This window comes from Dipteris shenzhenensis, chromosome 8, assembly GCF_047967505.1.
Source record: "Dipteris shenzhenensis isolate YYH24624 ecotype China chromosome 8, Dip_SZ_1.0, whole genome shotgun sequence".
Lineage (NCBI taxonomy): Eukaryota > Viridiplantae > Streptophyta > Polypodiopsida > Gleicheniales > Dipteridaceae > Dipteris > Dipteris shenzhenensis.
Genome location: NC_141603.1, coordinates 51,465,695 through 51,480,773, shown reverse-complemented (window position 1 = coordinate 51,480,773; position 15,079 = coordinate 51,465,695). Strand labels below are relative to the sequence as shown.

The following is a 15,079-nucleotide window of genomic DNA, read 5'->3' as shown; positions in this document are numbered from 1 at the left end:
AATCAAGGATCCAACTTCAAGTTAAAAGCCCTCATAATAATAAATACTTGCTTCTTGGGAGTTTCTATTTTCATTGCCCGTACCTCATGTGCAACTACATTGCAAGAAAAGAACTTGAGTACAAAGAATGTTCACAAGCCTTTGTCTACAATGAAGCAACCAAGATCTCTCAAAATTCCTCCTTCATAAATGGGTTGATACCTATGAAATTTAAAGTAAATAAAACTAAACACATGTGAACTCCCGCTGTACACCACTTGCATAAAACCATTTTATGCCTTTCCTAGGGATAAGGGGTGATAAGTGCACACATGGTAATCAATTAGTAATCCATATGTCATTAATGTATCTTATAGTTGTAAGATACACAATTAGTTAGTTAGTTAGTTAGTTTGCATGCATAATTGCGTGTTTGTGTCTATATATGCACGCACAAGCACGAGTGCATGCACATTTGAGGGTATTTTACACACACACACACACACACATACACACATAGAGAGAGAGAGAGAGAGAGAGAGAGAGAGACGCACAAAGTGTTCAATCGCAAGAGTGGCACTTGGGAACAAGTTTATCATTTGGGGCCACATAAAATGTAACTATGACTACTTGCACTTTATCAATTGAGGTTGTAAACAAAACTAGCTACAAAAGTTTGGCAGGTTGTCCATCTCAAAGGGAGCATTTCGTAGATTTCAAATTAGTTTCATCAAGAGACCATTTTGTGCATTTTCAAACAAGTGGCATGCACATGAAAATATTACAAGAGTCTTTGAAAAAAAGAGCTCTTTCCTCAAAATATGTTTTCAAGTTTGGGGTGCTTCGGCATGAAGCCATGGGAGACAAGACATAGTTGCACCTGTCAGAGGCAAGTATGTTATTAACTAAAATATTCCGAACCATGCACTGAAGATGGTGCAGGTAACGAGTTCAAAGATGAGAGAGAAGCTGCCCTGAAAAAGCCACCATGGTTGGGATGTCAACCTGCATGCATTGTGTAGGCTAATCAAACTGTAGAGCAGCTTGAGTATCCTCTCGAAGCTTGATCTCACAAACTTCTTGCTTTTATCATAATGCAGTGCAACTTCCTTTGTCTACATTTTACCCTTGATGAATTGTTTAGTTTGTATGTGGTGCGCCTGGTTGTCATCTGAGCGTGATAAAGTTGTGATGAAAAAGATGCCTAAGTTTGATCAGCAGCAATCTTGGTGGGTAATGATTATAAAATATTCACATGTGCTGTCTGCTCCAGTCCGCTGAGAATGTCAGCTCCCAATTGCTACAACAATAATGCATCGTCTTGACAGAGATGCCCTCATAAGAATCCGTACACCTTGTGTATCACGATTTGATCGTGATTATTTAGCGTCATTCTGGTTCAAACTCCCAATCTTGCAAATCTCAGAAGGGTTTGCCCTCATCAACGTTCTAAATATGTGAACAATGTAACCACCTTCCTTGTATCAATCAAGGGATGACTGAACGTGAACGCACTTGATTATCAGATTCACTTGGGTCTCAATACAATTAGGACGAGGCTATGGGGTCAACAATTGTAGTTTCCTGGACCTGGATTGTCGGAATAGTATGCTTTGAAACGTGCAGACCGACCAAACCGAGAAACATTACAGGAAGCCTTTCTGGAGTCTACTTGCAGCTCGCCCTGGCAGAATAATAGATAATATACATCACTCCCGCAAGTATTCCCAAATAAAAGGTGTTGCAAGAACTGGTGTAATCACTTAGAACAAGGCACACAAACTTTCCCAACCGGCATCCAGGAATTTTAATGCCTATTTTACAATCCAATCAACGCCTGCCAGATAGGCAGAATGTAGGACAAAAACTCCTCAGCAATCAATAGATTTAATGTATTGCTCTAGACAGCAATCGTTCAAGAGATCCATACCAATGAGCGGAACGCCTTCAACATGGATCCTGGACCTGGTGACTCTTCCCCATAATGGGCTTTGTCATGCTCTGCAGATATAAAGACCTGATAACAGCAAAACACAATTCATGGCGGTATTTGCTGCAAATTTAGTGCATTCTCTTCAAGATCATTGACTTCCAAGCTCTTCTCTTAATCACATCTTTAACAAACTTAGGCAGCTCCACGTAAAAGTTTCATTTCTTAATGACAATTGTAGATTATCATTCTCTAGCTTTGGCTTGACACTCAGACTCCAGAGATATCTTAACAATAACATAATTGGATGACTGAGAAGAATGTAAATCAATCAATACAAACTCAGATCGGAAAGCACACAATAATTTCATTTACCTTAGCCCTCTGATCTCGATTGCATTGTGAAAAGGAATACATTGGGAGATTTTTCTTTTTGGATTCATGTTGTTTGCCAATGGAGCTTATTATGTCGTAGCGCCCAACTCCCGGAGAAGGGTTGTTGGTCGTGAAGGGATGCTGCATCAAGAAACGTGCAACTAGTCCCATTGTATTCAGAAATGACAAATTTTTTTCGCCCAGCCTTCCACTGTAAGAAGCTCGACGTTCGTGACAGGTCCTTTAGAACAAGTCAAACTTGTCATACCTTTAACTCGACAACCCGGGTGACCGTTGTTACCTAGCTTTTTGCAGAGCTGAAAATGCTCGCTAGATGCTAACACACAACCTTGGATGGGATAACCAGCAAGGAGACTACAAATATCCGTACCTTGAATCTCTTTTCCACACCAAAGCAGGCCTTGGGTGCCGACTTGAATGGTGCCACAACTTGATTTCCAAGGGAAGAGGTGTCATCACAAATAGTTGGCCCTGGCGAATCAATTCCATATTTGCTCTGCAAAGTCAGAGGTTTCTGAGTTTATGAGGCCTGGAGTGATGCCAATCGATCTCTGCAGTTGATGGGGGAACACACAAGAAAACGTATATCTACTTGATGCAGAAAGCCAATGGCATATATGTAATGCACTATTGAACCTAAACTGTAAATCAGAGTGGAGGGCTGTATCGCCAATGAATTCGCTTCTGCTTGTATGCAAAACCAACCACTGTAGTGCTCGTATTTTATATTGCACAGATTTCAGCTGTAGCAAAGTGGAGGATTCCTTTCTGGAATGTAGATTGTGTTTCCACGAGATGATCTTTCTGGAAAATGTGCATAAGTGGGCATACATATTAAGATTGATGCCTATAGTATAAAAGACTTAAGATTGACATGAGGATTGCATTGGCATGAGCTTTATTCTCCTCGGTTTACTGTCTAGTCACTAGATCTGCCAAATGAAGCCGGTGAGCAATACCTTGTCAAACTTTGCACTCATATAGACTCTATTTTGCTGATCACGAGTGGATCGACTAAAATCAGCAAACCAAGGTGACTTCTGGTATGACAAAACCTGAAATGGTATGAAATTGTTAATCCATATGTTGGCAGTGCTGCACAGCCCCGCATGGTCTCAGTCCTTCAAATGTATCTCCAAAAGTCCATCTTAATCCAATAGGACGTGTCTAAAAAGAATATGAATGGCCAATTTTTTTAAAAGCATTGGTTCAGGATGAGAAAAAAAAGTTTAATACGGGTTCTATTCCCCATTCTCGAACAAGCTAATTTAAAACGGGATTAGAGTGAGAGCTTAAAACTCATGCTACCTTTAGTCCATATGATAAGACCCTTAGCCTTGTTGACCAGAAAAGGTTGAAAGTTTACGGACCTGTGGACCAAAACCTGAAGGAGTAGAATATGCTCCTGGCCCAGGATTTCCTTCCCCATACCTTTGCTGCAGCAATCAAATACTCGGTCATTTGAACTTCGAAATATTGTCGATCAGAATGTCAAGACCCGATGAGATCTATTTCTCTGGAGTGTGCTCTGGTATGCTCTGAATCAGAGACAATGCTGAGAAGCGATTCCTATGGCTTGATTTCTACACTGAAAGTTGACTTTTCATCGAGGGGTCACAAAAACAGTTGATCTGAAGGTTACAGCTCGAGGACAGGAAGTGAAATGCACCTTGGCAAATCTGTTTGAGACTCCAAAAGCAACTTCAGGAGCCGATTCATTTCGTGACACGACCTGCTTTCCAATGCAAGACGACTTCACCTCATAAACGGGGCCTAAGATGTCAGAAAAATGTTGCCACCGTCAAGTTCACTACAAATGCGGGGCCCAAAAACAAAGGCCGTTAAAAATCCTTAGCTGCGTAGGATAAAGATATGCTTCTCGATTCATGCGCAAATACAAAACGTTGATCTCAGTCCTGTCACAGCTTAACGAAGATCGCATTGAGCTGGATAACCTTACACACCAGGTCCATCTAGTCCAGTCCGGCATTTGTCGAGCTCTGGGCTATAGTATTGCTGCACGAAAATTTTGGTACTTGTCAAGCTGCAACTGTTCTCTCTCTCTCTCTCTCTCTCACACACACACACACACACACACAGTACCGAGCTCATTGATGCTTGCCGATTAATATGTTGAGAAGGTATGAATAGCGTGCCCATCGACGGTATGGAAAATGATCTATAAGTCCTTCAATCCACACAGATCAGAAAACAGTATTCCAACCTTTTCTGATGAAGCACGATCGGCAGTCCCAAATGGGATAGCAGGTCCGGATGTTCTTTGAGACAATATCTGAAGGTTATATATTAGCAGAGAATAATAATCGACAGACGTCAGGCCGAAATGCTTGGCTCTGCCTATCAGCATTTGCATGCCTGCCAAGAGGGGTCTTTAGCCTCCTAGTCGTGTATACCGAAGAGCAACTCACCTGCCGCCCAAACATCGATGGCAAAGTCTTGGAGCACAGGGATTCAGGGGGTTTTAGAGGAGGAAGAGGTCTTCGACTTTCCATGGAGGTGACACTGCCTGCTCTTTTGGGGGGCTTGCTGCTGCTTCTCGTAACCGTTGCAGAAACAGTAGTATCGGGTATGACCTCGGCAGGCTTTGCGTCAGTTGAGCCAACGTGCAACCTCTTCAGCAGCCCCATCTCACTGTAGTTTCGTCCTATATTCTTCTCAACACAGCACGAGATTCATTGAGAGCTTGTTTGGATAGGATTAGCCTGCGCTTGCAGCGACGGAGCAAGCATGACTACAACGGTTTTTGTGTTGAGGAAATCTGAGTTCCATCGATCAGAAACATCGTAAGAGAGGTCCTCATCCGTCAAGCAAAATGGCAAATGCAGGAGCAGAATCAGACCGAGAAGCTTAATCTACATAGGCATGAACGAATTCGATCAAACATGAGCACGAGAAAATTGCAAGCGAAGATCACCGCAAGAACGCAAGATAAAGCAATTGCATTGCGAGGATTGCGATGCGAAGATCATCCCAGGAATCCATCGATTAGAGATAATTGCATTGCAAGGCGATTGCGATTGCGATTGCGGTTTGGATAGGGTCGCGATGTCAAGCAGAACTTGCCTGAGAGGTTCGCAATGAAATCAAATGTTTTGTTTTGAAATGAAAGGTTTTTTTGTGGTTTGTTTCCTTGTTGTTGTTGAAGGGGTGGTTTTGCCAAAGGACATGCCCCTTCTTCACAATCCAAACGTGGTTTTGCCACGTTTGTTGTTGTTGAAGGGGTGGATTTGCCACCCTCCGTTGATCTCAAAACCTCCAAAGGACATGCCCCTTCTTCACAAACGTTGATGTTGTTGTTGTTGAAGGGGTGGTTTTGCCATGTTTGTCCACGTGACAAACGTGGAGTCCACATCAGCACCACCGTCCAATGCCTAACCCATCATGCAACCCTGGAGTCCACACCAAGTAGCACCCGTTGGCTTTTAAAAGGAGGATTTCAGTCCTCATCATATTTTTGGCCTGCCCCCCTAACTTAGGTCTTCTTATAGGCCTTGGGTTTTGAGACGTTACATTCCATAATTAGCTTTTTCCCTTTTTCTCCCCACTTCCTCCCCCCTTTTTTTGGACCTGTTCATTGGATTGCACTTAAGGTCTTCTAACGAGTTCGATTGAAATACTCCAACTTGTCAGCAGCTAAGGATCTCCTTCCAACAATCTTCTCGATGACATAATTCTATAATGGGTTCCTCCACCTCATCATGGACCTGCCTCATATTCCTCTCTCACTCTCATCGTGTCTCATGCTTCTCTGGCAATTGTACTCCTATGAGGCTCCCCTCTGGTTGCTTCCGTCACCAGCCCTTGCTCCTTCACCTTTCTCCCTGATCTTAGACGTCCTATAGCATCCCTCCTCACGTCTCCATCAACCATGTACATTGAGTCCTCCCTAGTGGCCAACAGTGCTTCCCCTGCTTAACAAGTGAGGCTACTTTCGATATCTTCCCATAGTGACTACTAGGATCATGCCTCATCTTGAGCTCCACCCGTCCCCAGCAAAATGAAGTGAAGCATGTATTGCTGGAAAACCTGCGAGTGCAATGAAATTGCTGCAAACAATTGAGATTTTCAAGATTCTACATTTTGTGTTCTACATGAGCTTTATCATCAATCTACTCAAGGACTCAGGAGACTACTTTTTGCTATATTAGGTTATAATCCTAGTGTGGGGGTTAAAGGCCACTGTACCTTAATCCCAGTTATGTACAATACTCAAACACACATATATATGGATGACACAGAAGATTAGGGTGTTCTGCACCTACCAAAACTTGCATTACTCTCTCTTCTGGCTCTCTCTCTCTCTCTCTCACCTTCTTCCATTCTGCTTCCGTTGTTGAGATCTCTCAACTGGTATCAGAGCGCGGGTGTTTTAGCGTGGATCTCCATATCTAGGCCACCATTTGCAGCTTAGACACTCCCAATGGATTCAGAGCAGTCCAAAACTTCTAACTGTGATGCTACTTTTGATTCCGTGAAGTTCTGAAGCTGTAGTGAAGCTCTGTCTACTCCAACATCTTCATTTCATCATTTTCTGTGTGAGTAGAAACTCAACATCCGGGCCTTCATTTGTAGAGCTGTCTGTCCCGTTGGATTCCCGACTACCTGAAACATATGTCTACAAAGCTGCTTGCTATTCCGTGAAAAATCAAGGGAGTTGTGATTCTTTGTGTTTTTCCGTCGTCTCTTTGAAGGGAATTTCTCAAAGTTTCCAAGACCTTGTATATGCACATGAGTCAGATTCATTTTTTTGATGCTTTGAGCCTTGAGTTTTGGTGACACTGTCCTTCATTAAGGCAAACATATTGGGTGCACCTAGTATTTGGTGTGATTTCTCTCTTGCAGGTACTAGCATTTGGGATTTTGTTTCATTTGCATCATGGCATCCTCTTCCATGTCTGAAAAGGAGTTTTTCAGCATTAAAAAGTTTGATGGGACAAACTTTTCTTCATGGAAAGAATAGATAAGGGATGTGCTTATTCAAAAGAAGCAGATTAAACCCTTGGCAGGGATTGAGAAGCTAAGCTTGTAGATATGTCTAAGGATGATTGGAATGAGTTGGATGCATTAGCAAAGTCTACCATTAGACTTCATCTTGTAGAGTCAGTTTATTTCATAGTAGTAAATGAGCAGACTACGGAAGATTTGTGGAAGAAATTATGTGCCACTTATGAGAAGGAAACTACCTCTAATAAAGTTTACCTCATGAAGAGGTTGTTTGAGCTACAGATGAAGGAAGGGGTCTCCATTGCTTCTCACTTGAATGAAGTCAATATTATTTTTAGCCAGCTTCAGGCTCAAAAGATGAATTTTGATGCGGAGACTATGGCTATATTTCTCTTATGTCATTGCCATCCTCATGGGATACCTTCCGTACAGCTGTCAGTAACTCTGCACCTGGTGGAGTACTGAAGTTTGATGATGTTGTGGGTAGCTTGTTGGCCGAGGACGTTAGACGGAAGTCTATGGATGGCAACAAGCAAGATGTAGCCTTAAATGTGTATAGGGGCAGATCACATTTCAGGGAAATTTCCCAAGAAAGAGGGAAGTCTCGTAGCAAATCCAAGGCATAGAACATTGAGTGTTACCACTGTGGCAAGAAGGGCCACATGAAAAAGGATTGCTACAAGCTAAAAAGAGAGCAAAAGGATAAGAAAAAGAATGCAAATTGGGGTGCAAATAAGAAGGAAGAGAGTCCAAGGGAGGACAAAGGAAAGATGAAGATTGAGGAGATTAATGCAGTCACTTATGATAGTGACAATGACATTCTCTTCATGTATAGTCTACCTACAGACTTGCTTACCACTTCAGATGATGCATATTCCCAGGATTGGATTTTGGATTCTGTTGCTTCATTCCATGTTACTTCCCATAGGGAATGGTTCTCCACTTATGACAATGGAAAGACAGGTTGTGTGCATCTTGGAAATAACTATGCATATGACATAGTGGAAGTGGGTGACATAAAGTTTTATTTTGCAAATGGGTCTACATTTGTTTTGAAAAATGTGAGACGTGTGAAGAGTCTTATTTCAGTGGGTTAGCAAGATGATGCTAGTTTTGAAACCACATTTGGATTTTAGAGTTGAAAATTTTAGAAGGACTCTATGGTTTTGGCTAGGGGTGCTAAGTGTAGGACATTGTCTCCCTCACATGTATCAGGGGTGTCTGATCATGTTGTTGCAACAACTGAGCAGCCAAGTACTTCTTTGTGGCATTGCCGGTTGGGGCACATGAGCCAGAATGGAATGAAACTCTTATGCTGTTTGGGTTATGTACCGCATTTGAGTTTTTCTGACTTTGAATTTTGTGAGCATTGTCTCTATGGGAAGCAGAATAAATCATCCCATAAAATAAGGGGAAAGAAAGAGCTTGAAAAGCTTGATCTGGTGCATTCAGACGTATGTGGTCCCTTGCCTACATGGTCATTAGGTGGGGCTGAATACTATGTGACATTCATCAATAATGCAACTAGGAAAGTGTGGGCTTATGCTATAGCTCGGAAAAGCGATGTGTTCCAGGTATTTCAAAAATGGTTGGCTTTGGCAGAAAATCAGTCAGGTAGAACGCTTAAATGCCTACGAACTGATAATGGAGGAGAGTATATCTCTCATGACTTTCAGCATTTATGTGATACACATGGAATCAAGAGGGAGTTCACGTCCCCTCGTACTCTAGAGCAGAATCTTGTTGCTGAGCAGATGAACCGCACCATTTAGGAAAGGTTGCAATGTATGCTTTCCAATGCAAGTCTTTCTGGTGGTTTTTGGGCTGAGGCAATGAAGACTGTAGTGCATGTGATCAATAGATCACCTAGCAAGAGTTTGGATGGTGGTATGCCTGAAGAGGCATGGAGTGGCAAGAAGCCCTCTTACTCTCATTTGCATATATTTGGATGTGAGGCATATGCACATGTGCCAAAAGAGCTTCGAAAGAAGCTAGATCCTAAGTCTAGGAAATGCATCTTTTTGGATTATGATGAAAAAGGAGAGGGGCTATTGTCATGACAACAGATTAGACCACCAAATGGATAAAAAGTTCCTTCCACTATGGACCGGTCCATATAAAGTCATCAAGGAACGTAGCAATGGTTCTGTACAAGTTCAGGAGCTGCATAACCATATGGCAAGAAGGTGATTAACAAGTGTTATCTCAAGCCCTTCTTTGTGTGTGATGGTCCCAGGCATGGAAATGTTGTGCATTCTGTGCCGGGGGGGGGGGGGGAGCTGGGAACTGTTATGGATAAATTTGACCAAGGTAAAAGGCATAAATATGTGTGTGTGCTTGTATGTGTGGCAATAGTATAATAAAATATGGTGTGCGTAGGGCCTAGGGTTGAGGTGGCAGGGCATGACCATGTGCCACCCTTCCACGTAAGAGGACCCTGATGTAGTGCAAGGCATCGAGTTTCATCTAACTTCTCAAGTTGTACCAACCTGGCCTCTATATGTTCATCTTCTATCATTCTCTGTTCTTGTGCCAATCTCAAGGCCGAAATCTCTATCTCTAGTGGTAAAACTACCTCAGTACCGTACACCAACTCAAAAGGAGTGTGACTTGTAGAAATTTTATGCGTGATGTTATAAGCCCACACGGCTTCAGTGACCTTCTGATCCCACTGGCTCCTATATCCTGTGGCCATTTTTCCCATGGATTTACAAAGGAGGCCATTGGTTTGCTTCATTTGTCCCATGGATGCTGGATTATAGATGCTAGAAGTGCGATGATCATCAATACCCATGCGATCCATGAGCAACTTCATTGCTTCAATTAAGGATGGACTCCCATGGTCAGATACTATTTCCATGGGTGTCCCAAACCTTGTGCAGATACGTTCAAATAGGAAATTTGAACTGCCTTACCATTTGTAGCAGGGAGGCCATTAGCTTCAGCCCACTTAGTGACATATTGAGTGGCTACCAAAAGATACTTCTTTTTGTGAGCAGTCATGGGCACGGGCCTGACAAAATCTATTCCCCACTTCTGAAATGGATGGATGGACATCATTGGATGATGTTTCCTAGGACGCAAATCCTTCCTACCAAAGAATTGGCATGGTTCACAAGTTTTGCAATACATAGTGACATCCTTGAACAAGGCCGGCCAATAGTACCCAACATGTAAAATCTTCTTAGCTGTATAGTCATCGGCATAGTGGCCTCCACAAAATCCATCATGATAATGCTTCAATACCTTAGGTACATCTACATCAATGGCCCATCTCACTATCCCATCCATGCCTTGATGGTACAACACCCCATCAAAGAGAGTGTAGCACCTACTATCTCTACGGATCTTCTTTCTCTCATAGCTAGTACTTTCTAAAGGAAAGGAGAAAGCGGCCAGAAACCTATGGATACCACCATACCATGAATCCCCAACTTCTATGGCCGCTACAAGGGTTACATTGAGGCACTCCTCTAAATCAATCAAAGCATTCTTCAAGTTGGAACAACCCCCTTTTACAATTTTGAAAGAAAAATCATATTCTTGTAGAACTGCCAACCATTTGGCCAACTGGCCCATGGGATTTGGTGATTGAAGAGCCTGCATTGCAAGACCATTACTAGAGATTATAATGAAGGACTTCCCAGCCACATAATGCTTAAATTTCTCAATGCAAAACACCAAAGAGAAGGCATGCTTGTCAGCCTCAGAGTAGCATCGTTCATTTTCGAGCAATTGACGAGAAGCAAATTGAATAGGATACATGAACTGATCCTCCCCTTGCTGGAGAAGACTACCCGCCAGGTGTGCTCACCAAACTCAGGATTGATATAGAAAGTCTTTGACCAATTAGGATTGCATAGAATTGGTTCTGAAGCCAGAGCACTCTTGATTTGTACAAACCCATGATCACAATCCTCATCCCAAGAGAAATCAACCTCATCTTTTAATAGCGTAGTCATGGGTTGCCTCAAAGCAGCATATTGATCAATGAAGCGGCAATAGTATCCTACTAGATCGACAAATGAGCGTACCTGATGTTTGGTTGTTGGCGAGGAGAGCTTGAGGATAGCTTCTACCTTCTCGGGGTCAGGCTTGACTCCCTCAGATGAGATAATATGTCCCAGTAACTTCCCTTGAGTGGCTCCAATGGTGCATTTATCAAGGTTGAGGCTGCCATTCACATCATTGACCCTTTGGAAGGCCAACCTAACCTTCATGACGTGCTCCTTATGTGCCAAGAATATACAGAAATCATCTAAAAACACGTCCAAGAAAACCCCCAAATAAGGAGCAAAGACCATCTGCATAAATCTTTGAAAGGTAGCTAGAGCATTGGTGAGGCCAAATGGCATTACTTTGAATGCAAACATCCCCCAGGGTGTGCCAAATGTGGTTTTAAGCACATCCTCCTTGGCAATTCTAATTTGATAAAACCCGGAGTAACCATCACAGAAAGTATACATCTCATGGCCACTTACCTTCTCAAGAATGAGGTCTTGAAAGGGCAGAGGATTATGGTCCCTCTTGGTGGCTGCATTGAGTTTCTTATAATCGATGCAGACCCACCACTTGTTGTTTTTCTTTGGGGCGACTACCACTAGTGAAACCCATTCAATATTGTGAATCAGAACAATAAACCCAGCTTCTACAAGCTTTTATAACTCTAAGCGCAAAGCATCGGTCTGTAGGGACCCTAATCCCCAATACTTCTGAGCCATTGGCGTAGCATCAAGCTTCAACTCTATCTTGTGTTCTATGGCAGTCACATGGCGAAGGTGGTGATAGCTAGTTGGCAAAGAGGTCAGGGAAACCTTTGAACATTTCTAGGAACTCATCTTTCTCACTCGGAGTGAGGTCTAGGGAAAGCATAGATTCAAGCTGTTGAGGACTAGCTGTTACCTTTTTCGTGGGTGGTGGGGTCGAAGACACCCCCATCATGTAAACTTCTTCCTCTGAGAACTCCCCCGTTTGAATCTTCCATTGACTCAGACACCGGGGATGAGAGAGTATCACTGTCTTGCTCCTCTTCTTCTTTTGGTTCAGTGGCACTTGGTTGCACCGGGATTTTCTCCTTTGAAGCACCAAAAGACATGTGTCCTGTCTTCCAATAGCTAACTGCATCACTCTTTCTCAACCACGGTCTCCCAAGTATGGCTAGGTAACTCTTGCCTATATCTTTAATGTCCACTACATAGAAATTGACGGTGGTGGTCAACCCATTGATAGTGATGGACAAATCCTCCATGACTCCCAAGGTGGCAAGTCGTTGACCATCTACTACCGTGATTCGAGTGGAGGGATGCCTTGTGCATTTCAAATTTAACTTCTTCATGATACGGGACACCATGATATTACATGCAGCTCCCCCATCAACACACACACTTTTGATATAGCAATTATCTATGATGACATAAACTGTATGCGGGTGCCAATCAATATCTTCAGAGATAGAAGAAATCTCTCGTACCTTTTCCTTTTTCTTGCTCCTCCTTGTTGAGAGCCCTTGCTGTAGCTCACGTCTCACCTTAGGGCTTAATGCTATTAGTTGAGGAAGCATGATGCTCAAAGACCGATGAGCAAGGGGGCTGAATGTCCAAATAGTCTTCTTGCCCTGAGCTGATAGGAAAATCCGAGGGTGACCACTTACTCTTACAAGATCTTTTAGTCTTCTCTATTGGTGGGTCTGCCATCTCAGCATCTGAGGGCTCTGAGAAGGGCACCTTCTTCCTGGGGTGGCCCGGTCCATGGTTTGGAGAGGGGTTCGAGGTGGTACGACTTCTCTTCTCGGGGTTAAGGACCTCTACGTCAGAATCCTCAGTGCTTGATTCACCTAGAAGATTCACCCTTGGAATATTGGGACATTCAGTGCAATAATGACCCTTCTAGTGGCACTCGTAGCACACAATATTGGCATGTTCTCTTGGAGGGCGATTGGCTTGATTTCTGATGCCCACCATCTCAAGCCGAAGATCATTCAGGGCCTTGGCAAGGTCATTGACTCCGGGTTCTTTAGCAAGAGGAGTCAGGGGAGTAGGAAGGAGGGGGGCTAGTGGGTGAGGCTGGGGAAATCTTCCATGCGGAGGGTGAGGATATACACCATGTTGAGGGTAAGCATCTAAGGGAGGACAATACATTTCAGGTGGAGGCAATGGATACATCCTTGATGGGGGGTGGGAGTATGCCCCTGAGTTGGACCCCCTAAGTTGTTGTTGCAAGAATTGAGGGGGTTGCAGAGGGATGACTGTTTTCTTTGAAGCGGGGTCAGACTAAACTTTGTCAAACTTTTGAGCAATCTCTTGTGCTCGCACCATGGTCTCTGGATTCTCCCATCTAAGCTTGAGGTGGAATTCATCACTTGCTTCTCCTATAAGGTAGCCCAGCACATGCTGAGTCATTCTACCTCAAAATCCGGCATTGTCCTCCTGCATGGCAATTAAACGATCTAGGAGCATGGTCGCTTGATCCACATGTCGACGCGTTGTCTCACCTTTTGACTACTTGAGGTTTGCTACCTACAAGTACACATTCTCCAGCTCCTCTTCTTTGTTGAAATACTCAATCATAGCTGTTGTCAACCTCGGCCAACTTTGGCGAACGTCCTCGGCTTGCTTCTTGTACCACACTTGAGCTAAACCCTATAGAAATGTGGGAAGAACCAACAACCATCTATCTTCAGTAACAAAGTTGAGAGAAACACAACGGCGCTTAAAGGCCACAAGATACTCATTTGGATTTTCTTCAACTCGACCACAGAACACAGGGATGTTAGCCATGCTTGGAAAATGGAAAAGAGAGAGGCAAAATGAGGCTTACCTATTGGCAAACAATGGAAAGAGGTAGCTTGAACTAAAAATCAGGTGAAGATACATCCACAAAGCACACATAGGCAGGGTAGGGTGTGACTGGTGTATTATGAAACGCTATACGAGAAGAATCTTCAACAGAGAATAGCTCATAGACAATCTTAAAAGGACCAAACATTATTGGTCGAGGCATGATATTGCATCCATCTTTACAGGAGAGGGTTAGAGACACGGCATTGCATGAGGTTGTTCATCAAGGCAAACAAGAATGCCATGACAAATGTCAACAGTTGGATCCTTCTTTTGAGCAATGTCCTTAAGGACCTTTCTAATGATGTTCTGAAGTCGGTAAACTTGTATTAAATATGCACAACACTTAGTTTCACGATGACCACAACCTTTGCATTCCTTACAAATGATCACCCTTTCGTGGCTTGCAGCTTTGTTGAGGTGGTGCTACCACTCGTTTCATGCGTGATTGAAGTACAAGCTTCACGTGCCAAGAAATCAGCAACTAAATTTTGAGCTCAAGGGATATGCTGAATTTTTACCTCTTCAAATTGTTTGCAAAGTTCCAATGCTTGTTGATGTCATGGAACCAAGCCTTCGCTCTGTACCTTCCACCTTCCACTAGCTTGTTCACACATAAGTTGAGAATCTCCTCGCACCTCAAGTTGCTTGATGTGATGTTCTTGCACCTTTTGCAGCCCAAAAATGAGTGTCGAGTATTCAACTTCGTTGCAAAAGTACTTGCAGGTGCAGACTTGCTATAACAATACACCTCACCTCTTGCTGAAGTGAGCTTCACACCCACACTAGCAGCCTTGGTCAAAGGTTTGTATGCTCCGTCAAATTGAAGGATCCAAGATGTCATTACACCAAGACTAAAATTCGAACATCCTAGGTTTCTCAGTAGTCCAAGATAGGTAGAAGGAGAGGGTGGGGAGAATTCAATACTTGAGCAAGATGTTCAGCACTAAACAAGCTTACAATTCTTTGTTAG

At 43.2% G+C, this 15,079-nt stretch overlaps 1 protein-coding gene across 1 annotated transcript; it reads right to left on the bottom strand.

Annotated features, from left to right (window-relative positions):
- Positions 1-817: 817 nt before the first annotated feature.
- On the bottom strand, positions 818-4,973 carry LOC147899644 (uncharacterized). The gene is made up of 9 exons (XM_087378596.1): positions 4,735-4,973; positions 4,270-4,321; positions 3,975-4,078; positions 3,676-3,741; positions 3,265-3,360; positions 2,676-2,801; positions 2,285-2,425; positions 1,910-1,996; positions 818-1,663 (listed from the first exon to the last, which is right to left on the bottom strand). The coding sequence occupies exons 1-9, from the start codon at positions 4,951-4,953 to the stop codon at positions 1,547-1,549; spliced, it is 1,008 nt and encodes a 335-aa protein (XP_087234722.1). The 5' UTR covers positions 4,954-4,973; the 3' UTR covers positions 818-1,546.
- Positions 4,974-15,079: the final 10,106 nt, after the last annotated feature.

Coding starts and splice junctions, on each gene's coding strand:
- LOC147899644 (XM_087378596.1), bottom strand. CDS start 4,953: ATGGGGCTGCTGAAGAGGTTGCACGTTGGCTCAACTGACGCAAAGCCT. Junction 3,361..3,675: donor CTTCAGGTTTTGGTCCACAG/GTCCGTAAACTT, acceptor ATACCATTTCAG/GTTTTGTCATACCAGAAGTC. Junction 1,664..1,909: donor TGAAGGCGTTCCGCTCATTG/GTATGGATCTCT, acceptor TTATTCTGCCAG/GGCGAGCTGCAAGTAGACTC.